Source organism: Hydra vulgaris, chromosome 01 (assembly GCF_038396675.1).
Source record: "Hydra vulgaris chromosome 01, alternate assembly HydraT2T_AEP".
NCBI classification, from domain to species: Eukaryota; Metazoa; Cnidaria; class Hydrozoa; order Anthoathecata; family Hydridae; genus Hydra; species Hydra vulgaris.
Genome location: NC_088920.1, coordinates 10363096 through 10390000, shown reverse-complemented (window position 1 = coordinate 10390000; position 26905 = coordinate 10363096). Strand labels below are relative to the sequence as shown.

Genomic DNA, 26905 nt, shown 5'->3' with positions numbered 1-26905 from the left:
ATTTTTTATACAATCTGCATGCATTTTATTAAGTTTTCATTGTCTTTTCTTTACGGCAAATTATTTTTGTAATGGCTAGTTAATGAGACAATGTTTTTCAATGTGTCACTTCCTCAACGTTGTCAAAACAACGTTTAATTAACGTTGGCAAAATAACACTTTTTCAACGTTTTTTAACTACCACATTTTCAACGTTGGTATATGTAACGTTGAATAAGCGTTGTTTCATAAATAGCTTAAATACGTTGAAAAAGCAGCTTATGCCTAACGTTGATAAACCTTCAACTTTGCGACGTTTTTACAGTGATTATTTGCGTACTTTTATTCAACGTCGAATAAACGCGGTTCTTTGAGAAGATAATATAAGTTGATATTTATAGGCTTATTCAACGTTGAAAATGTGACGTTTAAAAAGCGGTTTATTTTTAACGTTGATGAAGCATAGATTTTGAATCGTCTTTAAAATGGCTTTTTGCGTAAGTTGATTCCACGTTGAATAAACGTCTTTTTTTGAGAAGCTGAATTACGTTACAATTTCAACGCTTATTCAACGTTTAAATTTACCGCGATTTAGTATACAATAACAAACATTGATTCAACGTTGAAAGCGCGTTGTTTTTGTGACTGTAACGCTTTTTCTACGCTGCGACCGGTTTTCAATGTTGATTCAACGCTGACATGTTTGCTGGGTGGTTATTTTATTAACTGTTAATCAATTTTTACTTACCGTAAACCAGGGTAACTTTGGCCATTTTTAAAAGTTTTTATTAAACATCTGTAACTTTTAAACAGTTAAGTAACGTTTTACCATTTTTGTTTTATTTGTAAATGCAATTTTTCTTGCTCAAATTTTGATCAGAAGTTTGTTGCAAATGCACTTTACTATACGTGAAAAAGAATGAAAATTACATCTTGGTAAAACACAATCAAAAACTGTAAAACAGAATGTTGTATTCTCAGTATTTCAACTCAATATTTCTTCTGTTTTAAGCACAAAGGTTCAGATAAAATTATGCGAAAAGTTTTTGTAACAACTCAAGTAACAACATTTTGGTTTTTTTACAGGGTGGTCAAAGTTACCCCGTAGGTTTATACTCTTTTGGGGTTAACTTTGGCCTTGTAAATAATATTCATGTTAAAGCAGTTTGATCGTTATTTATTACAACTATAATATTCTTTTGAAGCATGTTATCCAAATAGTTTATTTTGAAAAACAGTTTTAAGCATGAATGTATTTTAGGATTATTAAAATAGTATATTTTCTTGTTAAATTATTTGTTGTTGTTGTTGCTAAATCATAATTTTATTAACTTTATAACAAAATTAAAGTTTATAGACTCTTATTTTTAAATTTAATTGCAATTTAATAAAATTTTATAATAGTTTAAAAAATTACTACATTGCAGTTTGCTTGTGTTGTTTATATTTACTTTTTATAAAGCATAATGCCTCGTAAATAAATAAAGCATAGTGTTGGAAAACGTGCATACAACATTGTTCTAATACCATTCTTTTGAAAGAGTGTATGGATGTAATTAATGAAGGTATGTTTATTCGTCAAGCCTCTAAAAGGTTTAGTATACCAAGAAGTAATATACATGATAAAATGAAGTCAAAGCATTATAAATGCATTGCTGCACCAACCATATTTACTTATGATCAGGAGCAGTTATTTTTATCAAGAATCAAGGTTATGTGTGATTTGGGATTTCCATTGAATAAACTTGATATTGAAATGTTAGTTGCTGGTTATTTAAAATTGCAAAATCGTACTGTAAAAATATTTTAAAACAGTATTCCTGGTGATGATTATGTCTCAAGTTTTATGAAACTTCACAGTTATCCCATAGAATTGCATCACTTATTAAAAGAAAAAGTGCAACTATAAACAAAGAACAATTAAAAATTTATTTTGACAATATTAGACTTGAGCTTGCAGAAATTCCACCTTGTAGCATTTGGAATTAGGATGAAACAAATTTGCTTTATGACCCTGGAAATAAAAAATTGTTATGAACGTGGAACTAAGTACCCTGAGAGAATAGCAGTAAGGTTATTCATTATTCTCTCAGCAGTAATAGCAGTAAGGCTTGTTTCTCTGTAATGTTTCATGAAAATGGTGTTGAAGAAATTCTTTTGCCTAGATTCATATGTCTTCTGCCAATTCAACCCATATGCTTCAACCTCATGATGTTGCATTCTTTGCACCTCAAAAGCATTGAGAAGTATACTTCTGGATTAGAAACTAACTTTTTGTGGTAAAAAATTTGCAACGTTAGCAAAAGAAGATTTCTCTAAGTTGCTGAATGATTTAATGTTATCCATTAATGAATGCTCAAGGAAAAATTTAATATGTGGATTTAGAGCTTGTGGTTTGGTGCCATTTAATTCTAATGCAGTGTATATCAAATAACCAAGTGAAAACGTCTTGAGTCCTCGTAAAGCTTTAGACCAGAGCGTTTTAGACATATTAATTGAGAAAAAAAAATGAAGACTGTGATAAGAAAGATGTTACACAAAGTTAAAATAAAAAAAAAAAATCCAAATAAAGACTTAAAATTAAATCAGGAAAATCTATTTCTGTAGAATACAGAAATAGATTTTCCTGGTGAAACAACATCTGAAGGTGAATAAGTCTCTATTGAATTTATGATAGATTACTGAAGAGAAGTTTTTTTACTTTTAACTAAACATGTGGATTTTTTTAATTAAAAACTTTAAAAGTATTAGAAACGACAAAAAATGCTTATTTATTTAGAAAATGTATTAAAATTAAATTTATATAATAAAAAAACATTAATACGAGCTTTCGGCTAATTTCTAGACAAAAAAAACAAACGTACTTTTTAAACTATTAAACACACATTTTCCTTATATTAGGTTTAATTGCTTTACAAACTTGATTTTTTAATAGTTGCGTGTAATTAATTAATTTGCATATATTTAAGCATTTACATGATTGCATGACATAAATTTTCAAGAGTTTATAAAATGCTTATATTATAGCAATATTCAGAATAGTTTATTAATAACAACTTTTATACAGTAAGTTTTTATGGAATAAATTATAAGTCGACTTTCAAAAGCTGCAAAGTATATTCATCGAGTTCTTGGACATTTTTTCTGTACGGTTTTCTAATGCTGGTGATGTAGGGATTGGTAGTGTACAGAAGAGTATGAAATACGTCCTCATATGTAGCTAATCTAGAACATTTCCTGGCATGATAAAGGCAAAATTTTTTACAATCTTTATTACGGGATTCTTTCGCATCTTCTGAAAGTTGACCGATAGGCAGTACTGCAAAATATGTTATGATATTTTCTCCATGAAGTAAAATTTTGTGTACTAAAGTACCAGCTATAATTACTCACATAAATCTTGGCAGTTTCTGTAGCATATGTCCCAAAACTTTCAGCATTAATCATAACACCTGAGGAGAGAGCTTGTAGAATTATGTAAAGTCGCTTAATCAAATTTACATTCACTCCGGTGGTTTCAGAAGAGCAGCTAGCATTGTAAAAAAAAAATCTCCTAGCAGTATTACCATCATTGGTATTACCACTTACTTGTTTTGGATTGTAGACGATAAACCCAAGCTGCTCACGAAAACGCTTCTGAACTAAGGTCTTCTTCTGCATCTTTTGTCGTTTTTTTTCTTCACCTTTTGCTGACCATGTTTGGAAAGACAGGTTGTAGGAAATATGTAATATCATTTTAATACACCGAATCCAGGCACGTAATGTCGACAGTCCATATTGATACGAACTTTCATTTTCTGGCGTAGCAGACACTTTAGTCAAATCATTCATCTGTCGTGGAGTAACTCCACATATTGTACATGTAGACGCAGAAGGCGTATCCGTTAATACCTGAGCCACTTTCCCATCTATCATTGTTAAAAAAAGTTCATGTTTCACTTGTATTCCTTTACACCTTTTGTTTACTATAGATGGCCGTAAAGAGTATATATGGCTTTTTATTTCAGCAACAACAACTTTAGTTTTCACAGGAGTCTCTTTAAAGTTTTTATGCATATTAGTCTCGACTAATATGCATAAAAACTTTATGCATATTAGTCGACAAAAACAACTGCGCTAGTTACCTCATCAACTAATTTGATCGATACCAAAGAACTAATAAACAAATTCGCATCAGAAATAAGTTCAAATTCCATCGGAAGTTTCTGCTTGTACTTGCTTTGGCCATAGGAGCCATTACAACCCCATTTACTATACAAAATTAGTTGTTTAAATTTATTATGATACACAGAATCTGTAGTCAAAATTCTATCTACAGTGTGATCCAATAAATCTTGCAGTTCAATAAATTTCGCATGTGTGTTTGTAATTTCTATTGCAGAAGATGGTGGATAGCAAGTTTGTTTAATTTCTTGCAACTTATAATACGGTGGGAATAAGGAACAGTTTTTTTCGACTGTCAACTTCCTCAAGTATTGTTTTTTAGTTAAATCTAAATCAACACACACGCTGAGTGCTTCTTCATCTGTCAGTAAAACATTTGTGTTTTCCATAAAACTCGAGACAGAGACCTTATTTTTTTTCCGGCAATCCTTAATGCTTCACAATCTTTGCTTATGTTTCTTCTCCTATTGAACGCAATGCCTGAAGATATGCATTAAAGATGTGCTCGAATCCAATTTCCTTAACTAATGTGGAATTTTTTCTTTTTTCTGGTCTGTTTTTTTTTGGTCTTTGACAAATTTCCATAAGACATGCACGGTCTTCCACGTTTTTCAAATGATGTAGATGGCATGGCGTCTGTTATTGCGTTTTTCGATTTTGGTAAAAATGCACTATATTCCGAATCTAACCAATTATTGTTGTTAGATAAAAAAGCGTCCACTTTCCGCGACGCCTTGATCCAACGTTTATTAAACGACGGAATAATGTTCCTTTGAATATTGCTAACAATGAAACACAAGCTATCCTGAGAAATTTGACAATTTTCTTTTAAAATTATTGATAGTGTCTTCCTCCATCAACATAGGAAAGTAACAGTTGACGTTTCGAACACTTAAAATCCGTCATTTTAAAGAGTATTTAATTTCCACTGGGAATTTTTTAGTTATATAAATATTTCAACTCTTTATATAATATTTTTTAAATGACGCAGTGTTCACAAATTGCTAATAAAATTTTCACCACAAAATGCAAAAATAATTGAATGCATGTCCATCAAAATTAATTCTCAATAAAAATTTTGACAAAAAAAACTTTTGTTATAAACAGATAGTCTGAAACCACGATAAAAAGGCGGGTTTTTTTTTCTGACTTATATTACTTTTTTATATATAACTTTATAAACCGCATTTTTAAGAAATTTTTATAGATATCTCAGGTACTAATTAATTACAAAAATAAAGCGTCGGGAAGCGTCGGTGACTGCCAAAATTTATAGAAAATAACTTTTAAAGTTATGAAGCAAATAAGTTTAAATTGAAAATTTTCAAAAAAAAGGAACGATAGGGCTTCAAAAACGATCTTTTTACATAAAGTTTGGTAAAATTCCTACATTATGGTAAAGATTGACTATTAAAATAATAAAAATAAAATTTCAGCAGAGAAATTGAAATTTGAACAAAAAACGTTTATGGTACGATTTTGTGGTACTATTTTTCACTTTGCCCGGGTTTATGGTGTCTATTTTGTGAACTCTTTTTAATTATGTTTTTAAACAATAAAGAGTTTTACCAGTCACCAATAACATATTCGTGATCATAATTTATTTTCATAAATTAAACGAACGTCATTAAAACTTCACCTTATTGAATTGACAATAAACAAAATACCTTATTAATAAAATATTTACATCAAAATAAATCGTGCATTTTTTAGACTATTATGACAAAAAATTATTTATATATTTAAAAGGAATTTATAAGTTTATATCCTTAAGATTGTCTGTTAGCATATCATCTTCGCTGTCTACGTCATCAGTATCGCTGCATGTTTGTATATCTTGAATATTTGCTATTTTAACTTTGTTAGTATCGCCAGCATCAGATTTTCTCCGTTTTTTTATATACTTCAACAACGATAGGTCAATAATATTATTGTAATTATCTTTCGACCAAAGACTTTTGTTGCCGAGAATTATTACACAATCGGCAATTGTGTCATGGTTTATTGATAGACGTTTATCTGCTAATATGTTTGTGACAATACTAAAAGTTCTCTCGAGTTCCGAGTTCGATCCGGATATAGACATAATAAGAGAAACTAGTAGACATATACTCGGAAACTCTTTAATTTTATGTTTAAAAATTGCCTTCCATAAACTTCTTACCGGATGAGACTCGTACTCAGTTGTGACTAAAAGTTTAAGTTTTTTTCATTCTCGTAAAGAAGCATCTATTTGAAAACCAGCATTTATTAATGAGACTTCAAAATGGTCACTAATTAACTTGGTTTGCGTCACTATCGAGTCTTTTTCTTCAACTATCCAATCTATTGGATCGATAAATTTTATACTTCTGTAAATGGAAAATTCACGAGAGTATTCTTGAAATCTAATTGAAAGTAACTCATGAAGTTTAGGAAAAATCACTCTTTTAAATTCATGCATTTTTTGAATTGTTTTTTCCTGATTAAAACTGTTTATCTCCAGTGCTAGATTTTTTGGGTGTTTTTGCTTATCACCAGCTCTTTAAAAGAAACCTTCAATGTTGTTTTGATCAGTGACCAAATAGCGAAGAACAAAGATGTCATTAAATTCATCTTCTTCCCCAATTGATTTTATTTTATCGTCTATTTCTATTAAAGTTCGTTCGATTGTTGTCAGAATTTCGTGAGGTAACATCTCATTTTTTTCGAAACTTTTTAAAGCTGGGACAATAACTTCTAAACAGTCTAAATATAAACCTACTTGAACAAGAAATGATTAAAATTTAAATAATTTTAATAAATCCTTTACTTTTTCAACTGTTTTGCCATTTTTGGGGTCACTTGCATAATTTTCATACGCTGAAAGAAAGGGTGGCCATGTCTCGAGAAGAATAAAAAGGGCTCTTCTCCTGTGCCCGACAAATCTTGTACCAGATATTTTCGGTAAAATATAAAAAGTTATTCTTATAGCTTTTGCCGCAGCCTCGACTTCTTTTTTTAACTTTCCGGAATTTCTTAGTAGGTAATAATTTGACAAATAAAATTCGATCTTTATAAATTCTGTTACATCTTTAAAAGTGTCTTTCATTGCCAATTCGATTCTGTGGTTTATACAATGTATTTTCAATAACCATTTGCGAGATTTTTTAAGCTGTGTTAGGGCACCATTCTTTACACCATACATTCTTTAAGTTAACGTTTGCACCGTCAGCGGTGGCAGAAAGTTTTTTTTATTATAATCTTCAGTAGATATTTTGAAAAATAAATTATCCGACTCAAAGACACTATTAATACCAGCAGTTATTGAGTTTGAGTAGCTTCCACAAATTGTGACATTTCCAACAAGTCGGTAACCATGTTTCTCGGGATTCCGTTGCGCTCCATAAGGACTAAAACAAGTACTTTTTCTTTTCCAGTTTTTCGTGCTTGACTTTGTCGCTAAGTATTAAGAAAAAGTTGCAATTTTCGAGAATTTTATAGCATTTCTCACACAGAGAATTGGCACAACACCTGATAAGTTCTCTGTCAGTGAATCCTGTTTCTTTACGCTTGATAAAATTTGATCCTGTGACGCGTGCACAATCAACCTGAAGATATAATAAAATATTATTGTAAAAAATTAATACTTTTATGTAGTAAATTAGGAACTACGATTAAAGCTTAAACTTATTTGAACTTGATTTGCATATTTAAAAAATTAACTTTTATTTGCTAAAAAAAAATTAAACAAGAAAATGAAACTTACGAGAACAGACAAATGCGCATGAGGCATATTTGGATGGCAAGCCATTTCATAAGCTATTTTTACCAAGTTTTTGTAAGAATTATTTGTAGTTTTTTCTTCCTCTGTCAATATTGTTACACACGAACTAGTGTTGAGTTTATCGGTTTCCACCTTATAAAAATAGTAGATACAATTTCTTAAAAGGACAAAAATGAGTCGTAAAAAAATTATCATAATTATTTTAAATATATGAAAATAATGGAGTTCCATAGAAAGGAGAAAGTTTGATGACCTTGTTTTAAAGAGGCTTCTTTGACGTTGTAAATAACTATTTCGTATTTAAAATTGAAAATGATTTTTATTTACAAAAGGTGAACTAATTCAAATTTTTAACATCTTTCTTTAAAATTAGAGTTTAAAATAAAAAATGAATATAAAGTCTGACTATTAACTTGTTGCTCTTTGTCGTTTACTTTTGCATCTTTGTTTTCATTTAGGACTTCATTCGAAAATCGGATTGCACTTCTGTGTACATCACTTTGTAAATGTCAAGAAACACCATCTTTTTGAATGTAGCATGTCCTATTCATGTAATGTAAAGCGGTTGTTCTTATTGCTCCTTTGGTATTGACCATTTGATATTCTCTTGATGAAGAGCACATACTTTACAAAAGATTTTTACAACATATATATATATTTCTTTTCTCTACAGCAGTTTCTGTCCAAAAAACATCTTTTTTTTTTTTCAATAAAATAAATGAAAAAAAAATGAATATAAATAAAAAATTACAAATTTTGTTGCGTATAAAATAAGAACGCGGAGACTTGCAGAAGATCAGAAGATCTTGTCATCAAGAACCGCTTACAATCGTTACGTGTTTAAAACAATTTTGTAATGTGTATAAAATAAATAAGACAGCCAAATAAAGTATATAAAACGAAAGTTAGAAATAAAAATTAACGTTTTATATAAATACTTAAAACACAAGACTTCATAGGTCTAAAATGTATAAATTGAAATAGCATGATACACAAAAGTAAAATTAATATAACAAAACTTAAATATACAAGTATATAGTCAAACAAATATTTTTTATATATGAATTCGTAAAAGCATTATAAATAAATCGAAATAACTAAATTTAAAAATATGTAAGTATGTTTTCAATTAAGAGAATGATATTTTTTAATTTCCTTTTAAATGCGAAAAAGTTCCAGACTTTTTCGCATTTAAATTTCAGACAAAACAATATTGTTCCAAAGAAATGCCTCTCAAAATGAAATACAAAACTTGCCTAAATTGGTTCTAAAAACTGATTAAAGAAAATTATCATTTCGTAAATTATATATATATATTTTTTTAAGGAATATATATTTTGAAAATAAACAGGATCTATACCAGTTTTACACATTTATATACAATTTTTATTGTAGATAAAACTTGTCAGAGTTGATCAAGTGGATCAATCCACTTGATAAAATTGTGAATGTTTATTATTTGTAAGTATTTTTAAAATTTTTATACCTAAAAATTAAAGAGAAAATTTCGAAAAATTTCTTGTTTGTGAAGAAAAAAAAGACAATTAAAAGTTTTTACATTGATATAGTTGAATCAGTGTATAAAAAAAAGACGCAAATATGAAAAATAGACACAAATAAGCAGTCAAGCCAGTTTGAATTTTTAATATTACATATAGATACACGGATACATATTTTTTAACAGTGATCAATCACTTGATAAAATTGTGAATATATAAGTTTAACAGTGTTATGCACATTTATATACAATTTTTATTGTAGATAAAACTTGTCAGAGTTGATCAAGTGGATCAATCACTTGAAAAAATTGTGAATGTTTATTATTTGTAAGTATTTTTAAATTTTGTTTATTTTAAGATTTTATACCTAAAATTTATTTTAATGTAAAAGAATTTTTATTGTAGATAAAACTTGTCAGAGTTGATCAAGTGGATCAATCACTTGATAAAATTGTGAATGTTTATTATTTGTAAGTATTTTTAAATTTTGTTTATTTTAAGATTTTATACCTAAAATTTATTTTAATGTAAAAGAATTTTTATTGTAGATAAAACTTGTCAGAGTTGATCAAGTGGATCAATCACTTGATAAAATTGTGAATGTTTATTATTTGTAAGTATTTTTAAATTTTGTTAAATTTTAAGATTTTATACCTAAAATTTATTTTAATGTAAAAGAATTTTTATTGTAGATAAAACTTGTCAGAGTTGATCAAGTGGATCAATCACTTGAAAAAATTGTGAATGTTTATTATTTGTAAGTATTTTTAAATTTTGTTTATTTTAAGATTTTATACCTAAAATTTATTTTAATGTAAAAGAATTTTTATTGTAGATAAAACTTGTCAGAGTTGATCAAGTGGATCAATCACTTGATAAAATTGTGAATGTTTATTATTTGAAAGTATTTTTAAATTTTGTTTATTTTAAGATTTTATACCTAAAATTTATTTTAATGTAAAAGAATTTTTATTGTAGATAAAACTTGTCAGAGTTGATCAAGTGGATCAATCACTTGATAAAATTGTGAATGTTTATTATTTGTAAGTATTTTTAAATTTTGTTAAATTTTAAGATTTTATACCTAAAATTTATTTTAATGTAAAAGAATTTTTATTGTAGATAAAACTTGTCAGAGTTGATCAAGTGGATCAATCACTTGAAAAAATTGTGAATGTTTATTATTTGTAAGTATTTTTAAATTTTGTTTATTTTAAGATTTTATACCTAAAATTTATTTTAATGTAAAAGAATTTTTATTGTAGATAAAACTTGTCAGAGTTGATCAAGTGGATCAATCACTTGATAAAATTGTGAATGTTTATTATTTGTAAGTATTTTTAAATTTTGTTAAATTTTAAGATTTTATACCTAAAATTTATTTTAATGTAAAAGAATTTTTATTGTAGATAAAACTTGTCAGAGTTGATCAAGTGGATCAATCACTTGATAAAATTATGAATGTTTATTATTTGTAAGTATTTTTAAATTTTGTTAAATTTTAAGATTTTATACCTAAAATTTATTTTAATGTAAAAGAAATTTTGTTGTAGATAAAACTTGTCAGAGTTGATCAAGTGAATCAATCACTTGATAAAATTGTGAATGTTTATTATTTGTAAGTATTTTTAAATTTTTATACCTAAAATTTAAAGAGAAAATTTCGAAAAATTTCTTGTTTGTGAAGAAAAAAAAGACAATTAAAAGTTTTTACATTGATATAGTTGAATCAGTGTATAAAAAAAAGACGCAAATATAAAAAATAGACACAAATAAGCAGTCAAGCCAGTTTGAATTTTTAATATTACATATAGATACACGGATACATATTTTTTAACAGTGATCAATCACTTGATAAAATTGTGAATATATAAGCTTAACAGTGTTATGCACATTTATATACAATTTTTATTGTAGATAAAACTTGTCAGAGTTGATCAAGTGGATCAATCACTTGAAAAAATTGTGAATGTTTATTATTTGTAAGTATTTTTAAATTTTGTTTATTTTAAGATTTTATACCTAAAATTTATTTTAATGTAAAAGAATTTTTATTGTAGATAAAACTTGTCAGAGTTGATCAAGTGGATCAATCACTTGAAAAAATTGTGAATGTTTATTATTTGTAAGTATTTTTAAATTTTGTTTATTTTAAGATTTTATACCTAAAATTTATTTTAATGTAAAAGAATTTTTATTGTAGATAAAACTTGTCAGAGTTGATCAAGTGGATCAATCACTTGATAAAATTGTGAATGTTTATTATTTGTAAGTATTTTTAAATTTTGTTAAATTTTAAGATTTTATACCTAAAATTTATTTTAATGTAAAAATTTTTTATTGTAGATAAATTTTGTCAGAGTTGATCAAGTGGATCAATCACTTGATAAAATTGTGAATGTTTATTATTTGTAAGTATTTTTAAATTTTGTTTAATTTAAGATTTTATGCCTAAAATTTATTTTAATGTAAAAGAATTTTTTTATGATGATATTTTTTTTTGAAACCATTAGCTGACTCAATTATTTTGTTTGAGTTTGTGATAGGAATATAAACTGTTTTGTGTAGTTATATACTGGTGTGTAGTAGAAATGGTTGTATACTAGAACATAGATGTTTTGAAACAAAACATTTATATTCTAGTATGCAACCTAAGACATAAAGATATTTTTTTTATTTCAAGTTTTTAATTTCTATGAATTTAAAAACTTGATATTTTTTTTATTTCAAGTTTTTAATTTCTATGAATTTAAAAACTTGATATTTTTTTTATTTCAAGTTTTTAATTTCTATGAAATTAAAAACTTGAAATAAAAAAATTATCTTTAAGTCTTTTAGAGTTTTAGCAGGCTTAGGAAATATTCCAATTAAAAAAAAATAAAAAGCTAACAAAAGTATATTTAGGAATATTAATTAGAATGTCTTTTGGGCCTTCAGCATTATAAATAGAAAAAAATGTCATTCAAAAATTTTAAAATTTTTTCGAAAAAAAAAATTCAATTAAAAAAATGATCATAAAATTGCTAAATATGAAGTTAATTGAATAATCAAAATTATGAAAAAACTAACAAAAGAAAAAGTTAATTAGCTAACATTAAATAAAGATTCACAATCGTAATGTCATGTCCAAAAAGAGTCCCTAACTGCTTTTTGTAATTTAATGTTCTAAAGATTTATTATTATTTGAAGTCATGAGATAAATATAATCATGAGATAAATATAATTAAATTTAAAAGTTTCTATAATCTAAGAAAAGTATTTTCATGTGAATAAAGGATTTCCTCTGTTGGTTATAGCAATAGGTTAGTAAAGTTTTAATCATAAAAAACCTTTTTACCTTCTCGTGGTGTCTACTTTCATAACTGATTTTAAGAAGTATCTTTAAAATTATTGTCATAAAGTTTTTTATGGTGTTAAATTTAACACCATAAAAAAACTCCATGACATCAGTTTTAAAGGTACTTTTTAAAATCAGTTATGAAAGTAGACACCATGAGAAGGTAAAAAGGTTTTTTATGATTAAAAAAATACTAACCCATTGCTACTATAAACACCAAGATAATACTATAAGCGAGCACTAAATATTAAAATTAAATACTGTATTACATATTTCAGATAAATTAAATTGTTGTTTATTTAAATTAAAGTAAAACCCTTAAATGCTGAATTAGAATAACCCCCGCTGAATATACTAATTTAATTAATTCACTATTACCCCGCATTTAATAAATTTCAGTAAATTTCTCAGTAAATTAAAAAAATTTTGATTTTAAATACTCAAAAGGTTTAAAAATTATATGAACCTTTTGAAAAAGCAGATACGAGAATAAACGTTTGCGGAAACAATTTTGTTTACAAACCTACACCTGACTGATGATGTAAATTGGGATAAGATTGTGTTTTTATTTAAATCTTGTTATATTTTATAAATACTCGCTTTTGTATATAAATGAAAAACATTTACCTTTATTCATTCTGATATTCATATATAAGCATGTATGTATATATATACAAGTCTATAAATACAATATTTCAGGCATAAAGGAATATATAGGATGTATATATAATATGTATATAATATATATATATATATATATATATATATATATATATATATATATATATATATATATATATATATAAATATATAATATATATATATACATATATATGTATATATAAGCATGTATATAAATATATATAATATGTTTACTCCTATATACATACACGTGTATATATATATATATATATATATATATATATATATATACATATATATTATACATACACGTATATATATTTTGTGCTTATACTTGTGTATACATTTTAAACTGAAGGATTATACCTAGTGTATATGTAAGTATGTATATACATATGTGCATAAGTATATATCTATACTTATGTATAAGTATATATCTATACTTATATATATATATATATATATCTATACTTATATATATATATGTATAAGTTATATGTATTAAGTATATATCTATACTTATATATATATATATGTATATAAGTATATATCTATACAAGTGTATACGCAGGTCAGTTCCTAAAATGGTGGTAACCGGTTCAAATTTTTATTAGTATTGGTAGCAGTACAATAAGTCTATGTGCGCTGCAATTACTTGAGAGAGGGGCGTGACAATTAGGTTTGCCCCGTGCGCAGCAAATCCAAAGGAAAACCCTGCGTATACATTCATCTTTTGAACATAGTCGAAGTGACATTATTTTAAAAAAAATTTTGTTCATCACATTTTATGATACAAAAATCAAGTTTGAATGTAAACTGACCGTAACTTTTGAATCACCTGCAGCAGGAGGTTTTTTCTAATTTAAAATTTCAAAATAAATAAAAAAAATCACGACATTTATATTAACGAGTTACAAATAACATAGAATAAAAAATCTTAAAATATTGCTATAAGAAACTTTTTTTTATTTAAAATAAATAAAAATGTTAAGTAACTCTGAGGAATAAAATTATGCTCAATATAATATTCAAACTTTTTTTATTTATTGACAAAAATTTATAATAATATATAATATACACGTAAACTCTTACTGAATACTCAGCAATAGCTGTTCTGAGCAGTGCTTGTTAAGTTGTCAATCAACATTATTCTCTAGTCGGATATAAATCCCAAAAACCTTAAAAAGATAAAGCAATATATACAAGTTCGTACTTCTAAATATTGTAATATGATAAAAACAAATAAAATAATGCGTCCTTATATATATATAAAATCCGCCATCATGCCAAATTATTAAGATAGATTAATAAAATACTTACTCTTCAAATACTCACTGCACTTACATCAACCAACATAACCATATCTAAAATTTTCGAACTCATTTTTAAAATAAACTAATATCGTAATAATAAAAAATCTAAACTTCTTGAACACCAACATTTTAGATTTTAGAAACATTTTTCTATTTATTCTCAAACAATTTTATTACTTCCTTCATACTTAGTTTGCTAAATCTATTAGACACGATAGTTTTTAGTTTTTTATGAGTTTTTGTTGCCAATTTAAACATTCTTTACGATTTATTTTCGTAATGTTTCATGCATCGCAACGTCTTATGCTTAACAGTTAAATTTACCACTAATTAAAATGACATTTTTTATAAAAAATATATATTTTAAATTTTTTTGCAATAAAAACATTAAATCTAATGTTCTATTTTATTTTGTTATAATTACGCCGAAAAATAGCTGTGACTTCTTAATCTTTGATTTTTAATTTGATCACAAGAAGATGCAACGACTGGTTTTCAGATCTTCAAGTCTCATAGCCAAATAAAGTTTATAACTTCTACGCCTTAGTTTATATTTTACAAAAAGTAAAAATTAAAATGCAAGACCGGAATTATTTTTTTTTATTAATTAATAGACTGCCTGCCCCAACCAAACCCTCAGTCGATGTAGCAGCACTCCCTTGCGGGTCAGGCTATTTGTCAGTCGATGTAGCAGCACTCCCTTGCAAGTCAGGCTATTTGTCAGTCGATGTAGCAGCACTCCCTTGCGAGTCAGCCTATAAGATAGTCGATGTAGTAACACTCCGCGCATGATTTACAGTAAAAAATAAAAATAAAAACATTTTATTAAAAAAATTAAAAATAAAAACATTTTATTAAAAAAACAAAAAAAAAAAACATTGTTTATATTGATAAAAACATTCAGAATGTTTTTAAAACATTCTGGTCAATTAAATTTACGTTTTTGTGGTTTTTTTTAAAAACGATTTATTTGTAATTAAATTAGTGGTTTTTACTTTCGTCCAACACGCAAATGTTGGACGAAAGTCAAAAGTAATTAAAAGTGACGTATGTGTTGGCGTACGAATCACTGACTCCTTCGTAACACTGAAAGACCATAAACCAAATTTTCAAAACGAACTTCCTTGTAGGTTATTGGTTCCCTTAAAAAGTGAGATTGGACATGTAAGCAAAATTAAATTGCACAAAATTAATTATATTCTTATAAATAAATTAAATTTGCAACAATGAAAAACTACCACTGATGTTATAAAATAGTTCTCCATAATCAAAAATAAAAATGACTGTACATTTATTCAATTTGACATTAATGATTTTTTCCCCTCAATAATGCAATAAGGCATTACCCATAAAAAAAGTAAAAGAAACATTTTATTCAAATGTTTCTTTTGATTGGTATTTAAATTATTATTTCTGTTAAATTCCATTGTCTTTGTTTTTCTTGGTTTTATTTTGTCTTTATCTTTAATGTTTTATTAATTTACAGCTGAGTACAAAGCTGTCTGTCGTTAAAACTTAAGAGAAATTAAAGTTGTCTAAACATTGTAGTTCAAATGTTTTGAGAAACAAATAAAAAAAATATATATATGCTTGTATGTTTATGTAAGCTTGTGTTGTATTTGTATTTATATTTTTAAATGTATGGGTGTAAAAAAATGTGCACAAATTATTTAAATAAATAAAATATAGAAATTCGACATCTAATATTGTTAAAATAATCATTTTTATATTATTGCTTTTTATATGTTGCGATAGCTTACCTCTGGGTTAAGTTGAAATTTATTTTTATTTGACACTAATTGTGTGTTATTGTAGATAACCAGTAATTAATCATATGCTACTTGATGACGGTCATCCTGCTGGTCTACTTAAAATAAATGTTTGTTTTTTTGCTGTAAATTTCATATTAAGTTTGTTTTCTTTTATAAACTTCAATACGTGAACTATTAAAATTCTTTTGAATTATTTGCCCTTTAATTACTCTTTTTTGAAACACCGGTAATTGGTTTTGGTATATCTAGAGAGCGCGGTGTCGATAGTAAATTTATATAGTTTAATAACTCATTCACGGAAAGTATATTGAGAGACATTACACAAGAAATAACTAAATATGAAAATATTTAAATCTCTAATCATTTTTTGATAAAAGCAAACTTCATATATTGCAGCGCACACTGCATAATAAAATTGATTAGATGGTGTATATATTTAAAATGCGTTTATAAACTTACTTGATTTGTTGTAGAAATATAGGTCAACAATATCGCTATACGAATAGTTAAAAAATAGCGAAATATCACCCAATTTTTTAGCTTCATATCTATGTTTAAAAAAATTATAATTCAAATTTTTTCAATCCATTAATATCTTGCTACACTATACTGAAGAATAAAAATGCTTAGTCAGACGTCAAGGTGACAGTGATGCTATCGTCATTACTGATGTATTTATCTCTCATGAAGTTAGTTAGTTATATAAAACTTTTCTTAAACAAATTTCGGTAAAAGTTAACAATAAACACAAGCTTAATATTGCCCAAATGATGCTAAAATTATTATGTTGGACTTGTTATTTACCTGTGCAGTAATTCTATTTTAAGAATTGTTTCCTAATAGGTAAAATTATTAAGGGCCGCTTTAGTATCACTTGAGGAATTTTAGTTTAAAAACCGTTTCCCGAAAGTGAATCTCAGTTGTTTAGTTACAGCAAAAGTGATTACAATTCAATTTTAAACTTTATTGCATCAATCACCTTGTAAATTTTATTTCTGCATAAAATTTCAAGATCAAATATTCATTTTATTAATTTCTAACAATTGTACTGATTGCGAATATTTTATCTCCAAGATTAATAAAACAAAAAAAAGTATAATCCTCGGGCTACTCCACATATTAAAAACCTAATCCGAGCAAATAAATCCGTTTTGTATATCAACTGCTTAACTAAATGAAAGAATAATAAACTTTAAATAAACTTTAAACAAAAAGAGCTCATAAAAAAGAAATGATATTAATATTCTACTTAATAATTTTCATTGTTAAAAAAGTAATAATAACCTGAATGAACTTATAATGACAACTTGGGTTTTTCTATTTAAGTCATTATTAACTCACTAATATAATTCCCGGTGAGGAGACTGAATAAGTGCGAATTTCATAACTGCGAATCTGCATAAGTGCGAAGCAGTTGCAAAGACTGGCATAAGTGCGAACTGGCACCAGCACGAACTGGCATAAGTGCGCCGAAAGAAGTTGCAAACATTGGCATAAGTGCGAACTGGCATAATTGCGAACTGGCATAAGTGCGAATCAATTGCAAAAACTGGCATAAGTGCGAACTGGCACAAGCGCAAAATGGCATAAGTGCGCCAAAAGAATTTGCAAACATTGGCATAAGTGCAAATTGGCATAAGTGCGAACTGGCACAAGCGCGAACTGGCATAGGTGCGCCGAAAGATTTTATAAACATTGGCATAAGTACGAATCGGCATAAGTTCGAACTAGCATAAGTGCAAATCAATTGCAAAAACTGGCATAAGTGCAAAAAAGTCAGAATTATTATTGTGAAAATAAAAGTCACTGATTACTGATAGCCCAGCAAACATGTCAGCGTTGAATCAACGTTGAAAACCGGTCGCAGCGTAGAAAAAGCGTTGCAGTCACAAAAACAACGCGCTTTCAACGTTGAATCAATGTTTGTTTTTGTATACTAAATTGCGGTAATTTTAAACGTTGAATAAGCGTTGAAATTGTAACGTAATTTAGCTTCTCAAAAAAAGACATTTATTCAACGTCGAATCAACTTACGCAAAAAGCCACTTAAAAGACGAATCAAAATCTATGCTTCATCAACGTTAAAAATAAACCGCTTTTTAAACGTCACATTTTCAACGTTGAATAAGCGTATAAATATCAACGTATATTATCTTCTCAAAAAATCGCGTTTATTTAACGTTGAATAAAAGTACTCAAATAATCACTGTAAAAACGTCGCAAAGTTGAAGGTTTATCAACGTTAGACATTAGCTGCTTTTTCAACGTATTTAAGCTATTTATAAAACAACGTTTATTCAACGTTACATATACCAACGTTGAAAATGTGGTAATTAAAAAAACGTTGAAAAAGTGTTTTTTTGCCAGCGTTAATAAAACATTGCTTTAACAACGTTGAGGAAGTGGCACATTGACAATTATTGTCACATTAAATAGCCATTACAAAAATAATTTGCCGTAATGGAAAGCAAGGAAAACTTAATAGAATGCATGCAGATGGTATAAAAATTATTTTAAAGTTACATTTTATAATCTATTTTTATTGCGACTAATTGTAAACTTTTAGATTTTATATCAAATTGTATATAATATACATATATCTCAGGGTAAATTCGATTTATTCAGGTTATATTGTCTATATTTTTATTTTATTATAAGTTAACCATTTTAATAAAATGCTCAACTTTTTTAAATTTTAATAATATTTAAATGCATAAAGTAATATCAAATCTAATAAAATATTTCAGACTAAATTTAGTCTGTAAACAGACTAAATTTTAGAAACATTATGTGTTTGTTTGTCTGTATAATATTTACATGCTTTTTTTTTTAATTTCACATAAATATAAATAAACATATCTATTTTAATAACATTTATATGCATAAAGTAATATCAAATCTAATAAAATATTTCAGACTAAATTTAGTCTGTAAACAGACTAAATTTTAGAGACATTATGTGTTTGTTTGTCTGTATAATATTTACATGCTTTTTTTTTTAATTTCACATAAATATATATAAATATATCTATTTTAATAATATTTATATGCATAAAGTAATATCAAATCTAATAAAATATTTCAGACTATATTTAGTCTGTAAACAGACTAAATTTTAGAGACATTATGTGTTTGTTTGTCTGTATAATATTTACATGTTTTTTTTTTTAATTTCACATAAATATATCTATACAAAATGAATTTCAACTTAGTCAGTGGCAAAATTTGGACATTTTTAAATTGATTTTACAAGTAACAAATCGTTACAAAAATTTTTTAGTCAGACATCCTGTGTAGTAAAGTTTTTCAATGTCTGCCTCATAAACATTTTCAAAACAGGAAAGCTATTTGTATATATACATGTAAATTATATATATATATATATATATATATATATATATATATATATATATATATATATATATATATATATATATATATATATATATATATATAATTTACATGTATATATATATATATATATATATATATATATATATATATATATTATATATATATATATATATATGTATATATGTATATATATATATATATATATATATATATATATATACATATATATATAAATTTATTTAAACAACTTTAAAATGTGTTCTACAAAATAGAGTGCTTAATGTCCTTAAAAGAACAGAGCAATTATAAATCAGTATAAAATCACTTATAAATTTTTTTTATTAATTCATATATATATATATATATATATATATATATATATATATATATATATATTATATATATATATATATATATATATATATATATATATATATATATATATATATATATATATATATATATATAAATAATAAAAATAATGCCTCTTTAGATAATCTATAATAATGGCTTCACAATGTTGGGCTGTAGTTGTTTATTTTGAGAACGAAATTGAAACAGAAGCAGTTGTTCCATCTTGTTGGGTAAAAGATGATTGGTTATTTTGGCCAACTGGTGTACATGTAATGAAAGCTGCCTATAAAAAGTTTCCAATTGATGATTCTTGGAACAAGTTTAGAGTTAAAAGAATTAAAGTAACTGGAGGTCATTAAATTTTACTGTATTCATTGCTATTTTAATTGTTTAATATGAGTTCACTAATAATATAAAACATTGGTAATGTTTTATATTATTAGTAAAGTAAATATCAAATAAACTATTTTCTTTCAAATTTGGGATAAGTAATATTTTAAATCTGTTTATTTTGTTATTATTGCCTAGATATTTTTTGTGATCTGTTTGCACTTATTCTGCATTTTAGTTTTTACATTATTGTTTATATTTATTTCACTAAATAAATACTAATAGATAAAGAAGTATGTGAAGGATATAATTTCACAACTACCGAGGACTCTGAAGAAGAGTGTGAGTAATTATGTTTGTGAATAATTGTGTTTCTCTTTGGGTTTGTCTTTTCTTTGTTTTTTATATGATAAAGAATTAAAAAAAAACTGTATGTATTTAATAATAAATATGTATTTAATTTTTATCTCTAAGCATATATGTTTAACACTCAAGAAAATCATTTAAGATCACAAGTTCATCCTGATGTAACAAATTCAACAAGAGATCGTTCACGCTCACCGATTGTTCAATCAAAGATAGTCAACTTTGAAATAAATAATTCAAAATCACCCAAATTACCTCTTCATCCTAAAAGCATTACAACTAATTTTAAAAGTTCAGAATTAGGTTTACAAAAAAAATTGGACTTATCAAGTTCATCTTCTCCAGCTTTTTTGGCTGGAACTTCTACACAGTCGTTTGGTACATCTTCTCAGTTTCCTTTAAGTACTGAAAGTAAGTATTATTTTTATAATGTTCTAGTTTTAATTCATATTTTAAGTTAGTCCATCTGCAGCTATGGGGGAGGAGAGAATCACCCAAAAGTATACAAAAGGAGGAGGGGTGTTAAAGACAGGAAGTATGCAGATTATCTTTTTTATGAATTTTTTCTAAAATAGGATTTCTTTTTTGAAACACAAAACAATGCATTTTTCTTAAGATCTTTAACCACTGTGTCCATCGTATTTTTTTTTTTAAATGATTTTTCTTTATTTGAATACATATATTGTTCTAAAAATAATTTTATATCATTGTCATTATGTATCATGGTAGTTACAAGCTATAATCTTTAAAATTTAGTCTTATTTTATAGAAAACGTGTTTATCTTTATATTATGGTTTAAAAATTTTTTTTTTTAAAGTACTAACTAAATTATTACTTTTATTACCTTATTTAGCCAATGTATTTTTATTTATGGCTTTAACACTTTTTGTTAACAATCTTATTAATATTATTTTATAATTGCATTATATTATTAATTATTTTTTTAAATAATGGTTGTAAATTTAATCCTCAAAATTATTATAGCATTTCAGTATGTATAATTTCATAATAAAGAGGTTTATTTGTTGTAATTTAATACCTTCCGAATTTTGAAAAAAAAAAAATTAAAAAAAAGTTAACTATTTGCAATAAATATATATATATATATATATCTACATATATATATATATATCTAAATATATATGTATATATATATATATATATATATATATATATATATATATATATATATATAAATATATATATATATATGTATACATATATCTATATATATATATATATATATATATATATATATATATATATATATATATATATATATATATATATATATATATAAATATATATGTTATATATATATATATATATATATATATATATATATATATATATATATATATATATATATATATATATATAAATATATATATATATATGTATACATATATCTATATATATATATATATATATATATATATATATATATAAATATATATGTATATATATATATATATATATATATATATATATATATATATATATATATATATATATATATATATTATATATATATACCGTCAAAGGGGGTTACTTTGGCCAGCGTAGGTAACTTTGGCCACACTTCGGTAAAAAGATTATTTAGCTTATAACTCCATTAAATATATATTTTTTCCCAAAATCATCAGTTTTATATTTTTATCATCTCTCAACATAACACAACTTTTTTTTTGACAGGTCAGTGACTTTAAGAAGTGTACATAGAAAAGTTTGAAAGGTAAATATTAATAACCATAACAACAAAACTTTTACTGCCAGTAGTGCCAACCTAAACAAAGCTGAAAAAATGAAATACCCACATAATAATTAAAGTTAAAGTGTAATCTATGATTTGCATGTATGAAAGTGGGAAAAAATATATATTTAATCGAGTTATAAGCTTAATAATCTTTTTACCGAAGTGTGGCCAAAGTTACCCATGCTGGCCAAAGTAACCCCCTTTGACGGTATATATTAACTATTATTTTTAATCTTGTTTGTTTTGAACATTTTAAAATTATACAGGTGGTATCAATTTGTGTTAAGAAAATGTGTACTTATGCAGCAAGGTGAAAATTGTCACAACTGCACAGAAAGGGCAGAGAGGTCTGAAAAAGTGGTTTTATAGCATACACGCTTAATAAATTGCATTTTTTTTTTAGAATTTCAGAAAAAGGTTTTTAAACAACTTTTAGAAATTAAAAATATGGTAAAGGATCTTCAAAATGTTTCTTCAGTTGTATCTGAAGATCTGCAAATAAATGCATTGAGTTCAATAGAACAACTTATTGAGCTAGATATTACGTTAAATGACAGTGTCATTTTTTCTAAATGGGTAAGTTACCCTGTTGCTATTGCTAGTTTGAATTTTTTCTTTATGTTGTCATGGTAAGTTCATTTATATTATTAACTGAAAAGTTGATTAAACACTATAATTTAATTTTATTTATTATAATTTGTCATTCTATACATAATTTTTTTTTGTTTATTCAACTTTCAATGTTTTTTAATTTGTTTAAAAGTGTATAAGACTTTATAAAAGATTGCTTTAATTATATAATTATTTTTTTAAGCAGGTATCGCAAAATTGGTGGAGTTAACTTAAAAGACAATGTAAAACGTGTTATTGAGCGGTAGGTCAATTTTCTATACCTTTGCAAGCACCATTAACAACCATTGCCGAAATGGCAATGGTTGTTAATGGATTATTTAAAAAGTGTTTGCGAAATATATTTAGTATATTAAATATAATTATACACTTTTTTAAGCATATCATTATATGCTTTCTTTCCTGTAACATGAACGTCACATTGTAAAATATTGTAAATATTGATTCAAATAATTACTAACTTTTTAGGCTGTTAACGATTGAGTTGCGCTGTTTGTTAAACATGAAGGGGCAAACCAATTCCATGAACAAAACCAAACAAAAGCTAGCTTTTTCAAAGACGAAATTATATCGTGTTTTAGTTGGTAATATGTTTTGTTTAAACTTTTTACGTATGCAGATTTTTAAAAATATCATCTATGCAAAAAGTTTGAATTTTATATTTTAGAAAGTGTCTCAAAAAGATACCCAGATGAAGCTGGGATTTATGAAGCTGTAAAATCAATTCTGAAATATTCGCCGATAAATTTTTGCAGAAAGCAGAAATTGGAAGTTTAGAGTTTTTTAATGACATTTTAGGATATGTGATAGATTTTGTTTGTGTCTTGTCTAAAATATACTTATTTAATCTTTCATTGTATTATAAATTGTTCTATTAAAGCTTTTCAAATTTAAGCAACTTTAAAATTTAAAAATTTAAGCAAAGATGGCTAATTAGATTGCTAGAAAGAAACTGATGTATAGCAACAGTTTATTATATATATGTATATATATATATATATATATATATATATATATATATATATATATATATATATATATATATATATATATTATATAAATATATATATATATATATATATATATATATATATATATATATATATATATATATATATATATATAAAAATTAGTAAAAAACACTTATCTAACTTTTATCTTCCACTTTAAGTTTCACCATTGCTGTATCATCAGAAAGAGTACTCTTCCTGATGATCTAGCAATGGTGAAACTTAAAGTAGAAGATAAAAGTTAGAAAAGTGTTTTTTACTAATTTATTATTGCTCTGTTCTTTAAGAACATTGAGCACTCTATTTGTAAAATACACTAATATATTTTACATATAAATATATATATATATATATATATATATATATATATATATATATATATATATATATGTATATATATATATATATATATTGGAAGGATTTCAGGTTGGCACAAGACTGTCGTACTTAGCTGGGGTTAGGTTGGTAAAAAAACTTGATAAAAACTAAATAATCTTGAAAAAAAAGAATAATGGTTTGAAAAATAAATAAATTAATATTTTTTACAAACCAATCTTGTCAAACTTAATTTTTTACAAAATTTATTTAAAAGTAATTACAATGAAAAACTTATGAAAAACTTACATTATTTATATTTTACATATATTTATTTGTACATGGTGGCTCTTGAAGGTATTTGGGTCGGCAGTTGTAAAGCAAAGATTTTGCTTTTGCGTCGACGTTGCCGAATGTCAACCTGAATTTTGCAGGGTATATATACATACATATATTATATATATATATATATATATATATATATATATATATATATATATATATATATATATATATATATATATATATATATATATATATATATATATATATATATATATATATATATATACATATATGTATGTATATATACCCTGCAAAATATATTTGCAGGGTATAAATACATATATATATACCCAGGGTATATATATATATATATATATATATATATATATATATATATATATATATATATATATATATATATATATATATATATATATACATATATATGAAGACCTCAGTGGAAAAACCGGCGTTGTCACATTTAAAAAGTATTGAGAAAGTATTTGTTGATCATTAATAAATGTCTTTATTTAAAGCAAAGAGAAAAAAATTTTTGTATAAAAAATTACAAAATGTTTTGTTTTGAATAAATTTTAAATAAAATAATTATAATATAAATTTTTTTGAATTGCTCAGTTTCATTTGCTTTAAATAAAGACTTTTATTAATGATCAATAAATACTTTCTCAATACTTTTTAAATGTGACAACGCCGGTTTTTTCACTGAGGGCTTCATATATATATATATATATATATATATATATATATATATATATATATATATATATATATATATATATATATATATATATATATATATATATATATATATATATATATATATATATATATATATATATATATATTTATATATATATATATATATATTTATATATATATATATATATATTTATATATATACATATATATATTTATATATATACATATATATATTTATATATATACATATATATATTATACATTTAAATAATCTAAAATAATTTTAATTTAAATGAACCACTAAATTAAAAAATTAGATATAAAAACATATTTATGTTCTGAACATTGTAATTATTTTTACAGCATTAATTAGAATAAAATTTTGACATTATACACCATATTTTAGTTAAATTTATAACAAATTTTTTTCTTTATTTTTCAGAATGTATAAAAGCAATTACTATAAAAGGTACAGACAGAATAAAAGTGATCTTAAAAAACTTATGATGACATCTGATAGTAGTGAAGTTATGCTTTCAACAAGCAGTGAATGCTCTTTCTCCCCTAGATGTAGCCCAATTAACGATATAGCAAACCAACCTATTCCAAGCTGTTTATATGTGGATATTGATCAAAGTTCTACTGAAAATACTATTTCTGATAGTGAGTTTTCTTTTTCAGATGATAGTAAAGGTAATGAGGATGAACAGGTTGATACAGTTATGTCAGAGTATCTAGCAAATTGGGCTGTAAAACATAAGTGTACCCAACATGCAGTTAATGACTTATTAAATCTACTTCGGGATTGCGGTCATACGTTGCCTAAAGATTCAAGAACTTTGCTTGGGACCCCAGCTAATGTTAGATATATGTATAAATGCAGAGGAACTTACAAATATTTTGGTATTAAATGCGGTATACTACAGAGATTAGCAAATTTTAATTGTCATAAACTTGAAAAAATTAAACTAAAAGTTAATGTTGATGGTGTTCAGCTGTTCAAATCTTCAGCTACTCAATTGTGGCCAATTCTTGGTATGTTTGAAAATCTACAACCCTTTGTTATAGCATTATTTTGTGGATCTGGAAAACCAGATAGTGTAGAAGACTACCTGAGTGATTTTATTAATGAATTGCAATTATTGAAATCAGAAGGCATATTCTATAATGATAAATTTTTTAGTTTTGAACTTATGGCTTTTATTTGTGATGCTCCTGCTAGGCAGTTTTTAAAATGTGTGAAAGCTCATAATGGTTACTTTGGGTGTGAGCGATGTGTCACAAAAGGAGTTTATGAACACAGAAGAGTGTTATTTTCAGAATGTTATTGTAC

The 26905-nt window shown here is 25.2% G+C and overlaps 1 protein-coding gene and 1 long non-coding RNA gene across 4 annotated transcripts; one reads left to right on the top strand and one right to left on the bottom strand.

Moving 5' to 3' along the window:
* Positions 1 to 5722: 5722 nt before the first annotated feature.
* LOC136075099 (uncharacterized) lies at positions 5723 to 15238 on the bottom strand. 2 transcript variants are annotated; one of them, XR_010635681.1, is made up of 6 exons: positions 14687 to 15238; positions 14459 to 14544; positions 14188 to 14223; positions 8302 to 8512; positions 7871 to 8020; positions 5723 to 7712 (listed from the first exon to the last, which is right to left on the bottom strand). It is a non-coding gene; the product is annotated as an uncharacterized LOC136075099 (long non-coding RNA). The 2 variants fall into 2 exon arrangements; XR_010635680.1 differs by lacking the exon at positions 14188 to 14223 and having other exon boundaries at positions 14687 to 15210.
* Positions 15239 to 18667: 3429 nt separating this feature from the next.
* LOC136075098 (uncharacterized) lies at positions 18668 to 24096 on the top strand. 2 transcript variants are annotated; one of them, XM_065787360.1, is made up of 8 exons: positions 18668 to 18950; positions 20299 to 20510; positions 20775 to 20831; positions 20964 to 21266; positions 23016 to 23188; positions 23430 to 23486; positions 23711 to 23826; positions 23910 to 24096. In XM_065787360.1, exons 2-6 carry the CDS (start codon positions 20312 to 20314, stop codon positions 23451 to 23453), a joined length of 756 nt encoding a protein of 251 aa, XP_065643432.1. In that variant the 5' UTR covers positions 18668 to 18950; positions 20299 to 20311; the 3' UTR covers positions 23454 to 23486; positions 23711 to 23826; positions 23910 to 24096. The 2 variants fall into 2 exon arrangements, with proteins under 2 accessions (XP_065643432.1, XP_065643430.1); XM_065787358.1 differs by lacking the exons at positions 23430 to 23486; positions 23711 to 23826; positions 23910 to 24096 and having other exon boundaries at positions 18818 to 18950; positions 23016 to 23353.
* The last annotated feature ends 2809 nt before the right edge of the window (positions 24097 to 26905 follow it).

Bases quoted from the DNA above. Each gene is read 5' to 3' on its own strand.
- LOC136075098 (XM_065787358.1), top strand. From the start codon at position 20,312: ATGGCTTCACAATGTTGGGCTGTAGTTGTTTATTTTGAGAACGAAATT. The intron at 20,511-20,774 runs GTCATTAAATTT...AAATACTAATAG, and splicing joins AAGAATTAAAGTAACTGGAG to ATAAAGAAGTATGTGAAGGA. The intron at 21,267-23,015 runs GTAAGTATTATT...TTTTTTTTTTAG, and splicing joins GTTTCCTTTAAGTACTGAAA to AATTTCAGAAAAAGGTTTTT.